We start from the raw sequence: 22,481 nt of genomic DNA on the forward strand, positions 1-22,481 counted from the left end.
AATAATGGTGTCTTGACTCTGAACTGGCCAGACAAAAAGGTGTTAGATTAATTGTGAGCCCCCCGTGGCATCAGATAGAAATAGAACACACCTTCTGCCGAGGAAGAGTGTAATTATGTTAAACGAGCGAGGGGATGATTATGCAGCTGATTAGATGAGAAGAATCCTCCGATCCAAATATATTTCTGGAAACAACCAGCTTCATAAACATGATCCCACATGTGAAGCAAAGTGATTTTTGCAACAGAACAACAGGCTGTATAAACCACCGATCTCTGTTTTTGAGGTTTTCAGACTTTCACTGCTGCAGGGAGCAGAATCTGAAACAGTCACAAAGCCCTGATATATATTTGGATGTTTTTTGTTGTTGTTGTTATTGTTTTTGACAGTGAAAGAACATGACGACCCTGCTGGATCTGAAAAGTAGTGTTCTGAGGCAGGTGCAAAGGAGCCAGTCTCTAAGAGGCAGGAGGGAGTCGCCACCCTCTTCCAGCAGCCTGCACGCACACTGTCCTGACCTCTCACCTCGCAGGTCAGTCAGAGGCTCACACACACACATGCACGCTTACACACACCTTCAAGTGGTTTCATCACCTCATGTAGAATATTTCAGGACTGGCTTAAAAGCAGAATCCCGCTCCCTAGCAACACGTTCGGTTTTGTGGATGCTCTTGCGTTATTAATTTCACAGCGTGTTCATAAATACTTCACTGCAGCTCGCTGTTGGTTACCTGATGAAAACGTGTTAAGTCCAGTCATGCCTGGTTATTTGAAAAGATAAATGTATTAGCACAGGCTCAATAACTTAAAAAATGTAATGAAATGTACATTTTACATGAAATTTGGAATTTGAGGAGGATGGACAGAATTAGGTGCGACACGGGTATGTTGATTTGGAAAGAGTGTAGGCATGTGTAGAGGAGAGATGTGGGGTATATCTAGAGAAGGATGCTGAGAATGGAGTCACCGGGCTTTTGAAATTTGAGGAGGATGGACAGGATTAGAGATGACGCTGGTACGTTGATTTGGAGAGACGAGAGACTGAGATGCTTTGGGCATGTGTAGAGGAAGAATATAGGGTATATATAGAGAAAAATGCTCATGTTAAAGGAAATGTGTTTTGTAAAATATCTTTTTTATATATTTCAACAACCAATAAACCTAGATGGATCAAACATGATGGGAATATTACTTGGATAGATGTCAAGAGGTGATTAGATTTTGGAGTAGTTTTGGTAAAGGTCAAAAGTCAACATCAAGGAAAACATGGTCCAAAAAACACCTTTTTTTGTATACAAGGGGCAATTGAGAGAGTAGGTCATGGTTCTACATGTTTTGCATTGTGAGGAACCAACATTTCTCAACATTATAATGATGCAAATAATGATGAACCACACCCTACTTTGTCTGGGTCAGGCTCAACACTTGTCAATCTCTTTCATATCTCAACAACCAAGAAGCTTAGAAAGATGATCTTAAGCATATATTGGTCATTAATATATTTGTGATCATTTGGGATGAATGACTTCATAATGAAGTCATGCAGAAGTCATATGATGAAGTCACACAGACTCACACCATTACAGACTTTTGCATGTATATTTACTTGAAAATTTATATTGTGGTGTGCAGAGTGTGCAAGATATGCACCAGTCTTCTGATGCCTTGCATAAATTCTTGCATTTTGGAAACATTTTATTGACTGGATATTGTAGAAAAAGCTATGACGATAAGCCAATCAGATTTGTGTGTTTGTCTTTCTGTCTCTTCATCTTATCCATAATGATCTTATGAAATTATGTCTTGTTACTAATCCACTACCAGATCCAGGCCCAGATCCATATTGTGGATTGTTTTGAAATCATTTTTTTATTATTGAGCCAATTTGTGATTTTTGAAATTGTAGCTTCAGTCTCTTTTGGTAATCCTTCGTATCCAGGTAACACCCCTCATCCAATGACATGATCTTGGATTAATGAGTCCGGTGTTAAACTAATCAAGCTATGATGTTCTACACCGGAACAAACAAAAACACCTCCCAGAGGAGCCAGCAAACTGATCAGCAGAGGATGAGGGGCTGCACTCTGTCTGCTATGATTTGAATAGAGTTAGGGCTTTTATTTTATTTTATTTTTTTATTATGAATTTATGTATTTTTGATATTTTACATTTGTTGAGCAAGACTGGTAGGACACAGACAGATGAGCATCTTTCTTTCTGTAAAGATGTGAGGACACCTAAAGGTCATTGACGTGGTCAGAATTAATGTTAGCCTGTTTTATAGTCGCCTGGCGTTAGCAAGTATCATGTTCCCATGTTAATTTATTTTCATTGATACACTGCCTTTTCTAGGATTCTTCCAATTAATCATTTGTATTTATTTGCTGAATTCAGATTTTTCTTGTTTCATGGAAGCGGGTGTATTCAGATCATCCAGGCTTGATCTGACCTGGATGCCTTTTAAATTTTATAAAAGCACTAAATAAAAATGACATTTTCATGATTTTGTCATCCATTTATCCATCCATTTTTCCACCATTCATCTGAGGTCCCTATTATGACTAGTGTACATTTTTTTACCCAGAATATGTATTGTACCGTTGAAATGTCAGGTAGTATTGTCATACAGGATGCTGCACTTGGTCTCCTACCATATTGAATTTACTCCATCAGCCATTCAGGAGAGATTCCAACAGCTGTGGAATGAAACTTTTACATTTAAGCAGTTTAAACCCCAGCTGCACGTTAGGAGTGGACTAGAACATAGAAATGTAGATGACTTTCATGTTAGGAACAGTGTTAGAGGTTTTTTATGCCTTGGCCTTGCTATGTAATGACTTGGCTTTGGTCTTGGCCTGGCCTCAAAGAATAAACCGAGGCCGGTTCAAGGGCACTCCTTTGTTTTTTACCTATTTCTCACATTGTTTACTTCCTGCCCCGTCTATGTGCGCAATTCCTGAATGCATGGTATTCTAGTCACCACAGTACTACAAGTACACATAGATATATACTACGCTACGCTATATCTACAAATACTAATGTAAAAATCTTCTGAAACAGCCTCGTCACAACCCAAGCATTATTATACATCTTCGCCCTGGTAATGTGTCACGAAGGTACGCTGACGATCATCACTGTCCAAGTCACTTGGCTGTGGTTTGAAATTACATTAGTCTGTGAGAACGGGCTGCGGCAACTAAGATAGACTTTGTATAATATTTGGTATCTGCCTTGGTCTCAGGTTCGGATGCTGTGGCCTCATTCTTGGTCTTGGAATAGAGTTGTTTTTAACTCATTCTTGGCCTTGGAAACCTAAGACTCAGACTCTGCCGTGGCCTCGGGGGAGGTGGACTTGAGTATAGCACTGGTTAAAAGAGACTGCTGTCAGAGATAATCTGGTAAAAGCAGATTTGCTCATTAAGGTGTGCTCAGTCAATCAAGAGATTACAGACACTTAACTGAACCAATTAGCTCTGGGTAGGGCAGGTAGAAATTGAAAGTTTGCAGGTTAAGGGTCCCTGAGGACCAGGACTGGGAAACACTGCTATAAGGTATTCTGAAGAACAGCATTGCTATTCACTGGATCATAAATTCACTTCTTGGAGACACATAAAATGTTGGAAAAGCAAATAGAACTCTCACGATGATATGTAGGACTGATAATCATCTAGATGGCAACAGTGTGATGTATCTCGACAGCACTAGTGAGATTCAGACTTGAATACAAATATACCTAGCATAGGTACCAATGTACAAAAACTATTTTTTACTGGAAAATGTACCGGGCTGGGCTACAAAGTTAGTACCGCAACTGAACACTCTACCACATGAGCAGATGCTAGGAATGTTCAAGTTACAACGCGTATACCAGGAGTATTCAACTGATTTCAGAAAGGGCCAAGAGGCTGCAGGTTTTCTTTCCAACCATCCACTCCACCAGGTGATTTCACTGATTAACATCACTTTGATCAGATGGAATCAGTTATTCAGTGAAATCACCTGGTGGAGTGGATGGTTCCAAAGAAAACCTGCACCCCCTTGGTCCTTTCTGGTCTATACCATTGACATGCCAGAGGAGACCTCATTGACATATTTAAGCTTATAACAGGCAAATACAGAGTAGACGGAAACTACATCAAAAGAGATATCTCTCACACTGGTACCAGAGAACACAAACTACGACTACAGAAAGGATAGCCCATGAAAAAAACAAAAGAATGACTTCTTCCTAGAACGAGCAACCAATACATAAAATCGTCTAATGGAACATGTTCTGATGGCACCTTAATCTAAAGTGTTTCAAGGCCAGACTGGAGAAATGTTGTACCTGGGACAATACAAATATCACCTGTCAGCCTTATTTGACCATTATAAGTACAATAGTGCATACTGTATATTGATTGGCGAATTTGCTAAGGGGTACAAATGGCCTAAACATTTCCCAGCAGAAGAGGATAAGTGTAAGTATAAGAAGGTAGGACAGATTCTAAAGCAGAGTAACTGATTAACTGATTCCTCTGCTCAAAGTGATGTTAATCAGTGAAATCACCTGCTGGAGTGGGTGGTTGCAAAGAAAGCTTGATTTGCATCTTTCTGTTACTGTCGGACCCAAACTGAAATAAAGGACCCAAATGCAAGAAACAGAGTTAATGAAAGAAACAAATGGAGTTATTACAAGAGCAAATGTGCAATCAATAATTTTGGAGATGTTGCTGAGACCTGGAGCATGGAGACCCAGGCTGGCCTGCTGTTGAAACAGGGAGCCACAGTCCTTTGGAACCAGAACCAGGGATGTGGAGTGGAGTGAACCAAGATGGATGACAACGGGATGATCAGAGTGGAGAGGTGTGGAGATGGAGATGATAATTGGAGCCAGGTGGCAGCCCACGGAGCTGACAAGATGCATGATCACTGGAGGTGAGGAACAAATGCAGGTAAGGGGCGTGCTGCTGCAAGCAAGCACAGTAGGAGCACTCATGGGGCGCTCACAGTACAAACAGATAGATAATCTGATTGCGCACAAAATGCTGGAAATTACAGATGGCTGGCTAGGAATGCACTGAGCGTGAAAGCTCCAAAAAACTGAGTGGGGACATACAAAACTCTATTAGGCAAAAATAGAGAGGCCAGGTTACTGAGGAGTGACAACTGAATTTCTGGTGAAGGTGGAACCGTAGAACTGGGGTTTATATACGGCTGGAAATGATGAGTGACAGGTGCAGTGATCAGCTCCGCGGCACATCACCAGGAAACACAGAGAGAGAAGAGGCAGGACCAGGCAGGAACCAAGGCAGCACACAATACTGTCAAAACATCAGCCTGGGTTAACTCAATTTGGAAGCAGATACACACCCACAATCACTTTAAATGAATATTCTTTTGATTTGCATTGATTCATCATTTTCTGCCAATTATCAGGGTCCATGTCGTGGTAGCAGTAGGCCAAGTAGCTCATCCTCACACTTCCTTATCCTTGCCCAAGCCCTGTAGCATTTCCTGGGGGATCTCAAGGCATTCCCAAACCAGCTTGGAAATATAAGCCCTCCAGCATGTCTTGGGTCTTCCCTGGGGCCTCCTCCCAGTTAAATGTGGGAGACGACCAAAGGACATCCTCACCAGTTGCTTAAACCACCTCAGCTGGCTCCTTTTGATGTGAAGAAGCAGGGACTCTAGTCTGAGTCCCTCCTGGATAGTCGAGCGTCTCACCCTGTGCAGGAGTATAAGCCCAGATACCCAACAGATGAATCTCATTTCTGCTGGTTGTATCCATGACCTCGTTCTTCTGGTCATTACTCAAAGTTCATGAGCATAGGTGATGATAGGAGCACAGATCGACTGGTAAATCAAGAGTCTCACCTTCTGGTTCAGCTCTTCCTTCATCATGAGTGACTGTTCACTGTGTCTGTAAAATGTCAGAGGCAACCCCAAATCCATCTATCAATCTCAGGCTCCAACTTACCCCCACTCATGAACAAGACCCCAGATTTCCATGTTTTTTGTACTTTTAAGAAACAGCACCCCAACATGTTCTTACTAGTCTGTTAAGGGAAGCTAAACTGAGGACTGTTAGACCTTGGTGGAGGTATGCACTCTTTAACCTGCCATCCCTACAGGACCTGTACATCTCCCGGGCCCTGAAGCAAGCAAGGAAGATTGTGGCTGATCCCTCACACACAGGACACAAACTTTTTGTCACCCACCTCTCTGACAGATTGCTGAGGTCCATCAGGATTAAAACATCAAGACACAAAAACAGCTTCTTTCCAGCCGCAACTAGACTTATAAATCATGCTTTATCCTGCCGCCCCCACTCCCACAATGTACAGATTACTCATCCCTGCACTGAAAGGTACTGTACATCTGCACACCAATCACATGCTTTTGCACAGCCCCATTCCACTATGTTATATTTATTTATTTTACAGTGAATATAGTTTGTCTATTTGACTCTTTTACTTCTTACAGAAGTGTTTCTTTTTCCTTTTTTTATTGTTGTTTATGCACCAACAAACCAGCTCAAATTCCTTGTATGTGAGAACTTACTTGGCAATAAAGTCGATTCTGATTCTGATTAAGTGCTGTCTAATTTGGATATAAAAATAACTAGAGCTCTTGTAAAAGCATGAGACATGTTTGCCACATCACCAAAATTAACAAAGATGTTGTTGCCTGACCATGTGCACATTCCCCTCCTCAGTGAGCATGTGTGCCTTACAACGTGAGAAATTACAAGGGGTTTTGAAAAAATGTATGTGACAGAGTCGCCATGGCAGCACGCCAAGCAAGACAGTGGTAGCACATCACTCTCCTCAGCCTTATTTTTGTGTATCAGCATACAAAAGTGGCGGAAGCAGCAAATTTTAGCACAACAATGATCAGGAATTAGGTTATTCTTTTTTCTTCTTCTTTTGTGCGTGTATGTGTTGGGGGGTGGGGTGGGGGGGCTTGTTTTGCAGCTTCATTTGATGTTTTAAGCCAAAACTAATACTATGAACCTGAGGTTTCTATAGCAACCTAAATACAGGCTGCTGCCTCAGTGTGAACTTATACTTGTAATGACGACAACGTCTATTTTTAACAAAGAAGATAACCTCAGTTGCGTTGAGCAATAATCTGATTTGGATTTAGAGGATCATTACTGTAGCTACAGAAAATGTCTATGTTGCTGTTTTTGTAAATGTGCATTTTTTTTTTGTCTTTTACTGACTTCCATTTATAAACTTTCCATCTCTAATTCAACTGCATTTGTGCTCATTTGAAGCATCTTGCTTATTGTCGTTTCCCAAGTGAGTGACACAGCCTTTGCACTAAACCCTAAGATGTGCACATCCCATAAATGCTCATCATAAGAGACATTCTGTTGATCGTTGTTATCCATTCATCCCGCTGTAACCTGCCTGCGATCTCACTTTAATTGAGAATTTGCAAATGAGATAGGGTAAGATACAGGGTTCCTCGGTCCACGCCAGCTGTGCAGGCACCTGTCTAATCAGAGCTCTCAGAACACAAACTGACATATTGGAGATTGGAATTGGAGTCATTGCATTTATATCTCCATGCATTCTGGGTGTCAAGTCTGTACAAATGCACAAGACAGTGTAAACATGATTGGCATTTTTAGATCACAAACCCCAAAAGCATTTATATTTAAAGAAGTACTATCTCACCTAACAATAGCTGAGTGTAGGCGCCTTGACGCTTGCACGAGTTTGATCTGCGCACTTGCAGGCAGTCTGCTGTGCAGGAGTGTAAAGTCGTTGTAAACCATTGTAAACTGTGCGTGGCTTCATGCAAGTGCGCAAAGAAAATTTTGAAATGTTCAAAAGCTTTGTCACGCATTAAGTATGTGAACATTGCGCAAATCATTAAAATCACTGCACGTGAGTGCGAGCGATTGCATCAGCGCACCGCATTATAGCACAGTTCATCTGAACGATTATAACAAGCTCATACGAAGGAATGAACATGCAACTGTTTTACCAAGCTATTACAATATAATCATTACAAACTAGAAGCACTCGGAGAGCGCAAACCTCCGCCAAGGCCATAGGGTCACTGACGTCACATGGAATACCATTTGGCAAAGAGACTTATTCCACGTCGTTTCACGCATCTACTGTCATGTTTCAGATTCAGTGGTTAAACCCTTAGATCTTCTGCAAATGTATTTATAAAGAGAAACTGCATGAACTACACAAGTTTTTTATTTTCTAATAACAAGTTTATTCAATGAGGAGAAACAAATGCTAAAAAATTCCCCCTATCCTTCAAGGTGAAGAATCCTTTAAAAAATTCCTGGATCTGGATCGTGATCCGGATCACCACTAAAATTTAATCACTTGTTCCTCTTGTCATTTCCAACCACTCCACAAAATTTCACCAAAATCTGTTCAAAACTTTCTGAGTTATCCTGCTGCTGACAGACAGAGGGCTAACCCTAAACAAAAATAAATTCAAGAAAAATATTACAATTTGAAAACAAATGCACCCGAATGTTATGACAGCTGCAACTGCTTAATGCTAACTTTTAACATTGAAAATGCCGTAGACATGCTAACGCATTAGCATCGGGATCCGGATCATGATCCAGATCACCACTAAAATTGAATCACTTGATCCTCTTGTCATTTCCAACCACTCCACAAAATTTCACCAAAATCTGTTCAAAACTTTCTGAGTTATCCTGCTGCTGACAGACAGAGGGCTAACCCTAAACAAAAATAAATTCAAGAAAAATATTACAATTTGAAAACAAATGCACCCGAATGTTATGACAGCTGCAACTGCTTAATGCTAACTTTTAACATTGAAAATGCCGTAGACATGCTAACGCATTAGCATCGGGATCCGGATCATGATCCAGATCACCACTAAAATTTAATCACTTGATCCTCTTGTCATTTCCAACCACTCCACAAAATTTCATCAAAATCCGTTCAAAACGTTTTGAGTTATCCTGCTGACAGACAGACAAACATGACCGAAAACATAACCTCCTTGGTGGAGGTAATAATTACCTTTTAGACTATTCCAAATGCGTTCTCCACCTCACAAAGTGCAGGAGGGAGAGTGAGAAAAAAACTGCAGATGAAAGTCCGATTCCCGAAGCCATTAGAGGTGTTTTCAATAGCCAAACTCAGAGAAAATGATTAATCCGCTATGAAATAATAATTTTGTATACACAGCTTCCAGCGCACAAAGCACAGCATCCAGCTGGGAACACAGCGGGTGGCATTGTCACAATGAAGTGTGTGGGAGTGCGGAGCCAAAATGAGTGCAAATGTCAAGGCATCTTGACACTTGCACTCGACTTTATTACCTTGTATGCTATCGTACAAACAGGGGATTGTCATTGTGTGTGTGTGTGTGTGTGTGTGTGTGTGTGTGTGTGTGTGTGTGTGTGTGTGTGTGTGTGTGTGTGTGTGTGTGTGTGTGTGTGTGTGTGTGTGTGTGTGTGTGTGTGTGTGTGTATTGACAGCACTCATTGGACTAACCAGTATTCAAGTCTCTTGGAGCCATTTCGCAACAACTTCAAATTAGAGAATATCCTTAGATAAATTCAAACTTCTGCACCCAATTCTTCTTTTTTAGAGTTACAAATGATGTATGCTGTGCAATTATTCCACCCTGACAAAAGAACAGTTTGACATCATTGTAAGCCCAAAATTACCATGACATTCACGTCCATGATTAGTGGATGTAAATGTACGACTATGACTGTATTTTTGAACCATACTTTATAGGACCAATACTATTACTCGTATGTAATTATTTTTTAAATTTCTTAATTAGATGTTAATTTTGAATGTTCATCATAATTTTCAATTTGCAAAGGAAACACAACAAACAAAAAAATCTCAAATCTTAAATTTGTGTATTTTACTTCAGCAAACCACATAGAAAGACAACAAAGTAATCCAAGTTATTTTCCTAATCATTTATTGGCTTGTCCCTTCAGCACTCTAAGTTTTAATACTTGACCAAACAAAACCAAAAAAAAAAAAAAAAAATTCTTCTTTACATGCTTTCCACAGTATTATGGTACGTTCCAGTTTTTTATAATGAATAATATAACAAGATAATAAATCAGAGGTTCCTTGCAAATTATTCATCTTGCAGGAATAAAGGGCACTAAAGGTGCCCTTTATTTGTGTAAAATGATTCAGGTATTCAGACAGTTGTTGACCTGTGCTGCATAACCAAGTGAAAACTGTTAAACAGAAATGTGAAGCACACCAGAGTAAAAACATTCAAAGTAATTTTATGTCAAGCTGCTGTTTTTCCTCAAAAGCTACTCTATGAAGTCTGTTGTGGTTTCTACAACTATAATCTTCACGCTGAATTATTTCCTACAACATTTTGTTGCTAAATCAGTTGTGTAGTTTGAATAACACTCATGTGTGTAGCATTTGGGGAGGGTTGTTGCCATGCAGATATGTGTGTATGGTAGGAGTGTTATATTATGCAAGTCAGCCACAAGCATGTGAAATCTGATTAAAAATCATCTTATGATGTTATTGAAATGCATGCTGGTGTCACATTGTCTTTCATGCTGTAGACAACAGAGATTCCGCAATGTTAATTACTACATATGCACTGTCATATTATATTTATCTTTGAACCGCTGTTAGTTTGAACTTCATTGTTGTTGTCACCTTCACAGAAGCAACTAGTTGTGTTGTTTGCAAGACACGACTAGGCGTTTATTTAAGTTATGCTACTGATTTGTTCTTTCAGTGGGAAACTATAGTTCAAGCATTTCAGTAAATTTTAAACTAAATGAGAACAAATTGATTAGAAAAACTAGAGCACCGCACTGGTAGCGTGCAAACTTCTGCCAACACTAGTTTCCAATTTCATAAATTTTTACCTTGGAAAAAATTTCAAGGTAGGTACGATATATAGAATTACATACTCAGACAGAAGAATTAACAGACTAACTAGCCACAATTCTTCTTCTTCTATGACATTTTATCGTGGTTGCCAGACCAACAACTGCATTACCGCCACCATCTGGACGGGTGTGTGCAATGTCCACCTGTCCCTCTGTTCCCGCATCACGCTGAAACGGCTTATCTGATCACTTCATTCTGTGCTAGACCATGACACGGGAGTGGATTTTCACTCCCGTCCCATCCCGCTCCCAGAAAAAAAAATCCCATCCTGTCCCAATCCTGGACTGGAGTAAAAAAATAAATCCCATCCCGTCCCACTCCTATAAAGATGACTCCCAATCCCATCCCGCTCCCACTCAAAATCAGTCCCACTCCCATCCCACTCCCGTATGTCTTCGTGGCTAGGATGGCATTACGTACGATCAACTCAATCAAAACTATTAGCAAGCTAACTAGCTACAACTCTTATTCTGTGAAATTTTATGGCGGTTGACACACTGACAGCTGCATTGCCGCCACCATCTGGCCAGGAGCGTTAATCGCCACTGAATCCAAACACACGGCATTTCTCACAACGAACAGGACGTTCAGCCAGAACCATGAATGTTTGTGGAAATTCTGACAAAATGAAAATCCTCACTAAGTAAAACATCTAAGAAGGTTGAATCAAGGCTGAGGGCCAGGATAAACAGCGATTATCGAACTGTGGAGAGAGAATATGACGCTGAAGCACATCGACTCCCGAGACAGTCACAAAAGTATCGAGCAAATGAACATGAATGAAACTACTGGAACACATCAAATTCACAGGCAGTCACAAATGTATAGAGCTAATGAACTAGAGATTAACATAGCAGGACACAGAATTCATAGACAGTCACTACAGACCACCCATTTGAACATTAGACGTATGCAACTTCAGTTAGCTTCAAAAAACAACAGATGGCTTGGGGTGTTATTTGATGTTGAACACTTCCAGGGAAAAGAACTTCCAACTGAACAACAATCACGCAAAGTACTAAACCTGTATGAGACTGGCCGAAGATGTCTATTGTGCTTTACAGTTTGTTGGAAGCAGGAGCGACCAGGATTCTTCTGCGAAAAAGGCAAAGTTGCATTAATAATAATATATTTTATTGACATTGTACATATACATATATACAACAAAATTTATCCTCTGCATTTAATCTTTCCTAATTACAATTAGACACAATCCAACCAATAGGAGCAGTGGCCAGCCACAGTCCAGCACCTGAGTGCCCACTCCAGATGAAACCGGAGTGCACAGAGGAAGCCTACACAGACACATGGAGAACATGCAGACTCCACACAGAAAGGCCGGGTAGCGAGCCCACAACCTTCTTGCCGTGAGGTACAAGTGCTAACCACTAAGCCACCATGCCGTCATATACATCATACATGTGAAAAAACACCCTTCACCTGAACATGTCCGATGGTACAATCTGTCACAAGCGAGTGAGGTGTTTGTCATCATACCTGGAGAGTCATCTGGAAGTGTGATGGTGAACTGCAAGCGATCACAAAGCTACATAGGAGCTATGACCCTCTGCATTATGTGTTGATGTTTCCCTATGGAGAAGACGGCTACAAGCTGAAACATTCCTCATGCCAAGGGTTAAAGTCCTGTGTCACCTACAGAATTTGCAAAATTCCATTCCAGGATATATGATTTCAGCATTCGAAATGTTCACCTAGCAAAGTTCCTGTCTGTAAATTAATCAAAGCTTATGGTGAGTTTATATGTATTGACATTTTAAAATATTTTTGATGTTTAAAAAAGTTAGTTTGGGCTTTGTGTGTGTGTGTGTGTGTGTGTGTGTGTGTGTGTGTGTGTGTGTGTGTGTGTGTGTGTGTGTGCGTGTGTGTGCATGCACGTGTAACCCCCACCCCCACCCTGGATCTCGACATCACCTCCATGTAAACATGTCGCATATTGAATCTTGCTTTCTTTTTTGGAGTGAGCATTGAATGAAAACTAATTGGAGCAGACAGACATTGAAGCGGCAGTGGTTGTGCACTGCAAGGCAAGTGTATATTTCTCAGCACAGCTGTCTCCAAGTTAAGCTCCCCCATGTCAGCTTTTTATGCTGAAAACTCAGACATAATAAAACACTCCAGGAATTCAATCCAAGCATTCAGACCAAAACAGATTTGCAAAAATGTGATTTGAATTGCATGTCAAGCTACCTACGAATGAGGCTTGAAATGGATTCAGAAAAGTTGGATTTTGTGTGACTTTTGACTGTATAGACTTCCATCATAGAATCAAATTAAACTCGGATATCCACATAAATCTTATTTTTAACAGCAGTCTGAATAATGCCTGAGTGTGTTGTGGGGAGTAGTTGCTGTCGCTCATGTCTTACTTTTGAGTTTTGGGGTCCATCAAGGATGTGTTCTGCCTCCTCCTCAATTCAGTTTTTGCTTGGGCTGAGCATTGTGCCAGGTCATGAAATAATATGAGCACAGTCTGTTTGCCAGTGAGGAATGCTTCAATAACCTCGACTTTGCAGATTATGTTATAGTCTTTGTGGGGTCAATGGTTGCCCTGTTTGCAGCTTTCATGAAACTGACAGAAGTGTCTAAGCTTGCAAATCTCCTGGATTAAGAACAGGTTTTTAATGACTTCTTGGACTGAGCCGTCAGAAGTGAGTCTCTTCAAAGAGCTTATGGAACCATGAAGACACTGAACAGAGGTGTCCACTTAAACATGAACCCGAATGATTGTATGATAACCGTGGGCAAAACAGCTGAAGCGCAAAATATTCTAAGGTATTACACACTTTCTCTCTCTGTCTCTCACTACATATTCAGTTTGAGATTTAGTCTTTCTCACTAAATATCCAGTTTGTAACTCTTATGAAAAAGCATTTTGTTTACATTATAAATACAGATAAGATTCAAAATCATTTTAGCCTTTGAATATAGTATTTACATCAGCAAATTGTCCCCTTGCAGTGAAAATAAAGCTCTAGTATTCCACTGATACATTACTACTGCAACTTAAAACAGTTCCATTCAAGTGTCTGTGGTGCAACTTTGAAATAAATGTTTTTTGTTTGTTTGTTTTGCTCATGTATAAACACACATGAGCAAAACATTTATTGTTGAAATGTTAATATGATTATGGAATAATTAATGGTCCAATTAATGGAACAAATGGATCCAATCCAGAATGTAATAAATTCAGGCATTCTTAAGACTGAAAATTAACCAGAGAGGTACAGCACGGTGTTTTGGGTCCACTTTTAAAATGAGTCATAAATGATGAAGACTGATCATTTTACTTTTGTTAGGGAATGCAGTTTTCATTTAATATGTCCACCCGTCAGCTCTCTCATCAAGAGAGCACAACATAGGATGTACTTTCTGCAGCAGCTGAGGAACCTCAACTTGCCAAAAACAATGATGGTGAACTTCTACACTGCGATCATTGAGTCCTTCATCTCCTTTTCCATCACCATCTGGTACACTGCTGCCATGGCAAAAGACAGGAGCAGACTGCAACGTATCTTCCACGCAGCAGAGAATGTGATTGACTGCAGTCTGCCATCCCTACAGGACCTGTACACCTCCAGGGCCCCGAGGAGAGCAAGGAAGATTGTGGCCAATCCCTCTCACCCAGGACACAAACTTTTTGTCACCCACTCCTCTGGCAGACAGCTGAGGTCCATCAGGACTAAAACCTCAAGACACAAAAACAGTTTCTTTCCATCTGCAGCTAGACTTATAAACAATGCCATAATGCCAGAGACTCCCATTTACCCTGCCCCTTCCTTCACTTCCAGAAAGTACAGATTGATCATCCCTGCACTGAAAGGTACTGTACATCTGCATGCTTTGGCACAGCCCCATTCCTCTATGTTATTTTTAACAGTATTTTTTTCCTTTTCTTTTATTGTCGTTTATGCACCAATTACATCAGTTGAAATTCCTTGTATTTGAGAAGTTACTTGGCAATAAATTTGATTCTGATTCTGATTTCAAGCTTCATTGGGATTGGCACCAACAAAAATCTGACCAGACTTCCCAGCAAGGATGTCATTTGTCTTTATCAATAGCTCCAGTGTTGTGCCATCCGCTCTTCCACCACAGGGAGAGTCAGTCGGTGCTGGGATGGTCTGCCACACTCCTGCTGTGATGCGATGACGCTAATAAAGGAGCATGACGGGGTTTCTGTAGATGCCTCGTCTGCATAATGTGACAGGTCTGGCTGAGAGGAGAGGAAGCAGACAGAAGCTGGGGGGGGATGACGAAGGCCGGAGGTGGGGCAGTTAGCCAGACAACATCCTGAAGGTTATGATGATGCGGCTCACATCAGAACAGCCATTCCTAATGATTTCGATCCAAACCAAAAGGAAGACGCTTGGCAAAGCATTTGAGTGGAAGGTGAGAGGGTTGATGGTGAGATTTCCCAAAGTCTTTAGCCAGCTACTCCCTCCCTCTATCACCATGACAACTGTGGCCGGTGGGAGTTCGGATATATTCACTCACACCTGGAGGAAACGGAAAACATCATTTGCATTTTGCACACATCCTTGCTCACCACAGTGGGTTAATATGGTTCACAAAGAATACAGAAAGAGATCACAGGAAACTTTTGTCTATACCAGCTGTCCTTCCCATGGAGTCCATTTTAGCCAAAACATAACATTACCAACAGTCACTGTCGATGTGTGCCTCCCAAGACTATTTCACAATGTTTCCATGTTAAGAATTATCAGGCAATGTGACCTAAATGTGTCATACTGATGGAGTCTGACAATGCAGTTTGTAATGTGTTTGTGACCTTATTAGTAAATGGACTGCATATATAACGCTTTTCCATCTGCATTAGACGCTCAAAGCGCTTTACAATAATGCCTCACATTCACCCCGATATGAGGGTGCTGCCATACAAGGTGCTCACTACACACCGGGAGCAATAGGGGATTAAAGACCTTGCACAAGGGCCCTGAGTGATTTCCCAGTCAGGCTTGGATTTGAACAGAGGATCTTCTGGTCTCAAGCCCAACACCTTAACCACTAGACCATCACCTCCCCTACTTTTAAGTTATTGGCAACGCCATAGCTTAAAAGTAATAGAAAGCATTTTTTTAATATAAAAATCTCATTTTCAGCCTTTTACCAACTTTTCCTTTTAAAGACAAGTCAGGGGATGGATACATGAACAGTTCCAAATCACTGAATATGTCTTGGACTTGATTTATACCAATTATTAAGAAATACAATCTGCATGGTAAAAATCTATCTGGGGAAGAAAATTCTCAAAAACACGAAGGAAATTTGTGACTGAAGCCACCATGACACCCAGACAACTCTGAAGGAATTTGAGTCTTGAAAGCTATTAACTATTAAAACCATAAAGATGCTTCTTGATGCCACTGCTTTCAGTCACCTTTTTGTTACTGCACCTTTCCTGCCAGGAAAAGATGACATTTTGAACCTGAACCACAACCTCCTCGGTGACGGGCAATGATGGTCAGTCATTGCCCATCTTTTCCTGGCTTCCAGTTCAGGATCTCCCACTGAGCTCTCTCTCTGCTGCCTGCCTCATGATCTACAAATGTCATCTCCTTCCCTAGGATTCTCAAAGCTACACAGACTGAGCCGGGAAACCGCTGCAGCCAATGTCCATGAAGACTAACCATGCCTACCATCCTTTATCACATCATTCTGGGACTAGCTCATGGTACTAAGGTTCTTCATGTCTTAAGTTTCTTAATCTCTCAGGAGTCTTCACATCCATCTTCCCACTGGACCGTTACTTCGATCAGCATAATCTTTTTCTCCTCCTCAGACCTCTGGGAAGTTTGGATGTTGTTGGGCAGGATCTCATGGCCGATTCAGTGTTTCGCAGTTGTGAATTTTGCACTGTCTCACGGTCCGTGATTCATGCGAGAGGTCTGTTTCAGCAGAGTTCCAGTGTCACCGACCAAACAGTCCCCCTAAAAATCGGTCCCCCGATGATGAGGTTCACAGATTAACATCTCGTTTCTGCTTCAAACTGCATTCCAACGACAGATATTGAAGCTCTTGTACAACAATTATTTCTACATAAATTCATCATTATTTCATCATAAAAGGTGGCAGAAGTGATCAGAGCGCCACAGCTAAACGAGCTGCTAGCTGATGCGTTCACTGCGCGTCGGACATTTCAAAGCATCACGGAATGAGTTTCTACTTAAAACTGACTTCAGAATTATTTAAGAGGTTTTACCTTTATCATCTAATGATTAATAATCCCATTAATCTATTTGATTGCTTTGGGTGAAGAGATTCCATCTCAGACGTGCTGCTGTGGTCTGACATGACACATGCACAGATGCAAAAGGCAGACCGATTTTTTGGGGCGGACTGTTTGGTCTGCAACACTGGCATAAGACGTGTTTCTGCTAGACATCCGGTGAGCCTGTGTAATCTCTTTGTCTTCTCGTGTGAATAAAACATCGTGTGGGTGACGGCATTTTCATATGGTTGAAGCAGCAAGTGAATGAAAGTCTGACAGCGCTAACTGACGTTCATCGATCAGTCGTATAACTTCACATCTCCTCTGGAACGCTAATCTCCCATACTTGAGCTGCCTGCAGGAGGCTTGCCTTGTTCTTCTTGGAGGGGTGTGTTTTCTCCCCCTCCCTGCTGAATTAAATTGGCGGAACTGGTTTCCTGTGAGTTTTGCGTGTTTTCACTCTCTCATGCTCCATGACGTTAGCCAGGGCTCTGAGGACCTTATCATGATGCCATGTGCATGCACCATGTGCCACCTTGCACCCAGGCAGTATGTGCCCCATTGTGCCTCTCTCAAATCAAATCAAATCAAATCAATTTTATTTATATAGCGCCAAATCACAACAAACAGTTGCCCCAAGGCACTTTATATTGTAAGGCAAGGCCACACAATAATTATGGAAAAACCCCAACGGTCAAAACGACCCCCTGTGAGCAAGCACTTGGCAACAGTGGGAAGGAAAAACTCCCTTTTAACAGGAAGAAACCTCCAGCAGAACCAGGCTCAGGGAGGGGCAGTCTTCTGCTGGGACTGGTTGGGGCTGAGGGAGAGAACCAGGAAAAAGACATGCTGTGGAGGGGAGCAGAGATCAATCACTAATGATTAAATGCAGAGTGGTGCATACAGAGAAAAAAGAGAAAGAAACACTCAGTGCATCATGGGAACCCCCAGCAGTCTAAGTCAATAGCATCATAACTAAGGGATGGTTCAGGATCACCTGATCCAGCCCTAACTATAAGCTTAGCAAAAAGGAAAGTTTTAAGCCTAATCTTAAAAGTAGAGAGGGTGTCTGTCTCCCTGATCTGAATTGGGAGCTGGTTCCACAGGAGAGGAGCCTGAAAGCTGAAGGCTCTGCCTCCCATTCTACTCTTACAAACCCTAGGAACTACAAGTAAGCCTGCAGTCTGAGAGCGAAGCGCTCTATTGGGGTGATATGGTACTACGAGGTCCCTAAGATAAGATGGGACCTGATTATTCAAAACCTTATAAGTAAGAAGAAGAATTTTAAATTCTATTCTAGAAATAACAGGAAGCCAATGAAGAGAGGCCAATATGGGTGAGATATGCTCTCTCCTTCTAGTCCCCGTCAGTACTCTAGCTGCAGCATTTTGAATTAACTGAAGGCTTTTCAGGGAACTTTTAGGACAACCTGATAATAATGAATTACAATAGTCCAGCCTAGAGGAAATAAATGCATGAATTAGTTTTTCAGCATCACTCTGAGACAAGACCTTTCTAATTTTACAGATATTGCACAAATGCAAAAAAAGCAGTCCTACATATTTGTTTAATATGCGCATTGAATGACATATCCTGATCAAAAATTACTCCAAGATTTCTCACAGTATTACTAGAGGTCAGGGTAATGCCATCCAGAGTAAGGATCTGGTCAATCAATCAATCAATCAATCAATCAATCAATTTTTTATATATCGCCAAATCACAACAAACAGTTGCCCCAAGGCGCTTTATATTGTAAGGCAAGGCCATACAATAATTATGTAAAACCCCAACGGTCAAAACGACCCCCTGTGAGCAAGCACTTGGCTACAGTGGGAAGGAAAAACTCCCTTTTAACAGGAAGAAATGGTCAGACACCATGTTTCTAAGATTTGTGGGGCCAAGTACAATAACTTCAGTTTTATCTGAGTTTAAAAGCAGGAAATTAGAGGTCATCCATGTCTTTATATCTGTAAGACAATCCTGCAGTTTAGCTAATTGGTGTGTGTCCTCTGGCTTCATGGATAGATAAAGCTGGGTATCATCTGCGTAACAATGAAAATTTAAGCAATGCTGTCTAATAATACTGCCTAAGGAAAACATGTATAAAGTGAATAAAATTGGTCCTAGCACAGAACCTTGTGGAACTCCATAATTAACCTTAGTCTGTGAAGAAGATTCCCCATTTACATGAACAAATTGTAATCTATTAGATAAATATGATTCAAACCACCGCAGCGCAGTGCCTTTAATACCTATGGCATGCTCTAATCTCTGTAATAAAATTTTATGGTCAACAGTATCAAAAGCAGCACTGAGGTCTAACAGAACAAGCACAGAAATGAGTCCACTGTCTGAGGCCATAAGAAGATTATTTGTAACCTTCACTAATGCTGTTTCTGTACTATGATGAATTCTAAAACCTGACTGAAACTCTTCAAATAGACCATTCCTCTGCAGATGATCAGTTAGCTGTTTTACAACTACCCTTTCAAGAATTTTTGAGAGAAAAGGAAGGTTGGAGATTGGCCTATAATTAGCTAAGATAGCTGGGTCAAGTGATGGCTTTTTAAGTAATGGTTTAATTACTGCCACCTTAAAAGCCTGTGGTACATAGCCAACTAATAAAGATAGATTGATCATATTTAAGAACGAAGCATTAATTAATGGTAGGGCTTCCTTGAGCAGCCTGGTAGGAATGAGGTCTAATAGACATGTTGATGGTTTGGAGGAAGTAACTAATGAAAATAACTCAGACAGAGCAATCGGAGAGAAAGAGTCTAACCAAATACCGGCATCACTGAAAGCAGCCAAAGAGAATGATATGAGTAGTAAGATGTCCTAACTTTACAGAGGGCTTTTTTATAGAGCAACAGACTCTTTTTCCAGGCTAAGTGAAGATCTTCTAAATTAGTGAGACGCCATTTCCTCTCCAACTTACGGGTTATCTGCTTTAAGCTGCCAGTTTGTGAGTTATACCACGGAGTCAGGCACTTCTGATTTAAGGCTCTCTTTTTCAGAGGAGCTACAGCATCCAAAGTTGTCTTCAATGAGGATGTAAAACTATTGACGAGATACTCTATCTCACTTACAGAGTTTAGGTAGCTACTCTGCCCTGTTTTGGTATATGGTATTAGAGAACATAAAGAAGGAATCATATCCTTAAACCTAGTTACAGCGTTTTCTGAAAGACTTCTAGTGTAATGAAACTTATTCCCCACTGCTGGGTAGTCCATCAGAGTAAATGTAAATGTTATTAAGAAATGATCAGACAGAAGGGAGTTTTCAGGGAATACTGTTAAGTCTTCAATTTCCATACCATAAGTCAGAACAAGATCTAAGATATGATTAAAGTGGTGGGTGGACTCATTTACTTTTTGAGCAAAGCCAGTTGAGTCTAATAATAGATTAAATGCAGTGTTGAGGCTGTCATTCTCAGCATCTGTGTGGATGTTAAAATTGCACACTATAATTATCTTATCTGAGCCAAGCACTAATTCAGACAAAAGGTCTGAAAATTCACAGAGAAACTCACAGTAACGACCAGGTGGACGATAGATAATAACAAATAAAACTGTTTTTTGGGACTTCCAATTTGGATGGACAAGACTAAGAGTCAAGCTTTCAAATGAATTAAAGCTCTGTCTGGGTTTTTGATTAATTAATAAGCTGGAGTGGAAGATTGCTGCTAATCCTCCGCCTCGGCCCGTGCTACAAGCATTCTGGCAGTTAGTGTGACTCGGGGGTGTTGACTCATTTAAACTAACATATTCATCCTGCTGTAACCAGGTTTCTGTAAGGCAGAATAAATCAATATGTTGATCAATTATTATATCATTTACTAACAGGGACTTAGAAGAGAGAGATCTAATGTTTAATAGACCACATTTAACTGTTTTAGTCTGTGGTGCAGTTGAAGGTGCTATATTATTTTTTTCTTTTTGAATTTTTATGCTTAAATAGATTTTTGCTGGTTATTGGTGGTCTGGGAGCAGGCACCGTCTCTACGGGGATGGGGTAATGAGGGGATGGCAGGGGGAGAGAAGCTGCAGAGAGGTGTATAAGACTACAACTCTGCTTCCTGGTCCCAACCCTGGATAGTCACGGTTTGGAGGATTTAAGAAAATTGGCCAGATTTCTAGAAATGAGAGCTGCTCCATCCAAAGTGGGATGGATGCCGTCTCTCCTAACAAGACCAGGTTTTCCCCAGAAGCTTTGCCAATTATCTATGAAGCCCACCTCATTTTTTGGACACCACTCAGACAGCCAGCAATTCAGGGAGAGCATGCGGCTAAATATGTCACTGCCGATCTGATTGGGGATGGGCCCATAGAAAACTACAGAGTCCGACATTGTTTTTGCAAAGTTACACACCGATTCAATGTTAATTTTAGTGACCTCCGATTGGCGTAACCGGGTGTCATTACTGCCGACGTGAATTACAATCTTACCAAATTTACGCTTAGCCTTAGCCAGCAGTTTCAAATTTCCTTCAATGTCACCTGCTCTGGCCCCCGGAAGACAATTGACTATGGTTGCTGGTGTCGCTAACTTCACATTTCTCAAAACAGAGTCACCAATAACCAGAGTTTGATCCTCGGCGGGTGTGTCGCCGAGTGGGGAAAAACGGTTAGAAATGTGAACGAGTTGGCGGTGTACACGGGGCTTCTGTTTAGGGCTATGCTTCCTCCTCACAGTCACCCAGTCGGCCTGCTTTCCCGGCTGCTCGGGATCTGCCGGAGGGTAACTAACGGCAGCTAAGCTACCTTGGTCCGCACCGACTACAGGGACCTGGCTAGCTGTAGGATTTTCCAAGGTGTGGAGCCGAGTCTCCAATTCGCCCAGCCTGGCCTCCAAAGCTACAAATAAGCTACACTTATTACAAGTACCATTACTGCTAAAGGAGGCAGAGGAATAACTAAACATTTCACACCCAGAGCAGAAACGTGCGGGAGAGACAGGAAAAGCCACCATGCTAAACCGGCTAAGAGCTAGTAGCTGCGCTAAGCTAGCGGATTCCTAAAAACACACAAAGTGAATAATGTGTAAATAATTTAGAGGTGATTCAGCAGACGGAGTGCTTTAGTTAAGGCACGCGAAGATTACACCGTGAAACAAATCGTTATCTAGTTAACTAGATCAATCTAACTGCGCAGATTAAACAGCTAACAGATACAGCAAAACACTGCTGTGCTATGGAACAGGAAGTGATACAATACCGCAGTGAGAGCCAACCTCACCTCATAATTTGCACAGGGGGCCCTCCCTCAGTCCCCATCTGTACAAGAATGTTGGTGTTGGCGGAGCGTCATCCACTGATTGGAACAGGAAAGAAC

The 22,481-nt window shown here is 41.2% G+C and overlaps 1 protein-coding gene across 1 annotated transcript in view; it reads left to right on the forward strand.

The window, feature by feature from the left end:
• The first annotated feature begins 398 nt into the window (after positions 1-398).
• Positions 399-22,481, forward strand: part of baiap3 (BAI1 associated protein 3) — a 127,825-nt gene continuing 105,742 nt past the window's right edge. The window contains 1 exon segment of the mRNA XM_034190164.1: positions 399-532. Coding sequence (XP_034046055.1) covers positions 399-532 — 134 coding nt within the window.

The sequence above is a fragment of the Thalassophryne amazonica genome, chromosome 16 (assembly GCF_902500255.1).
Source record: "Thalassophryne amazonica chromosome 16, fThaAma1.1, whole genome shotgun sequence".
Taxonomy (NCBI): domain Eukaryota; kingdom Metazoa; phylum Chordata; class Actinopteri; order Batrachoidiformes; family Batrachoididae; genus Thalassophryne; species Thalassophryne amazonica.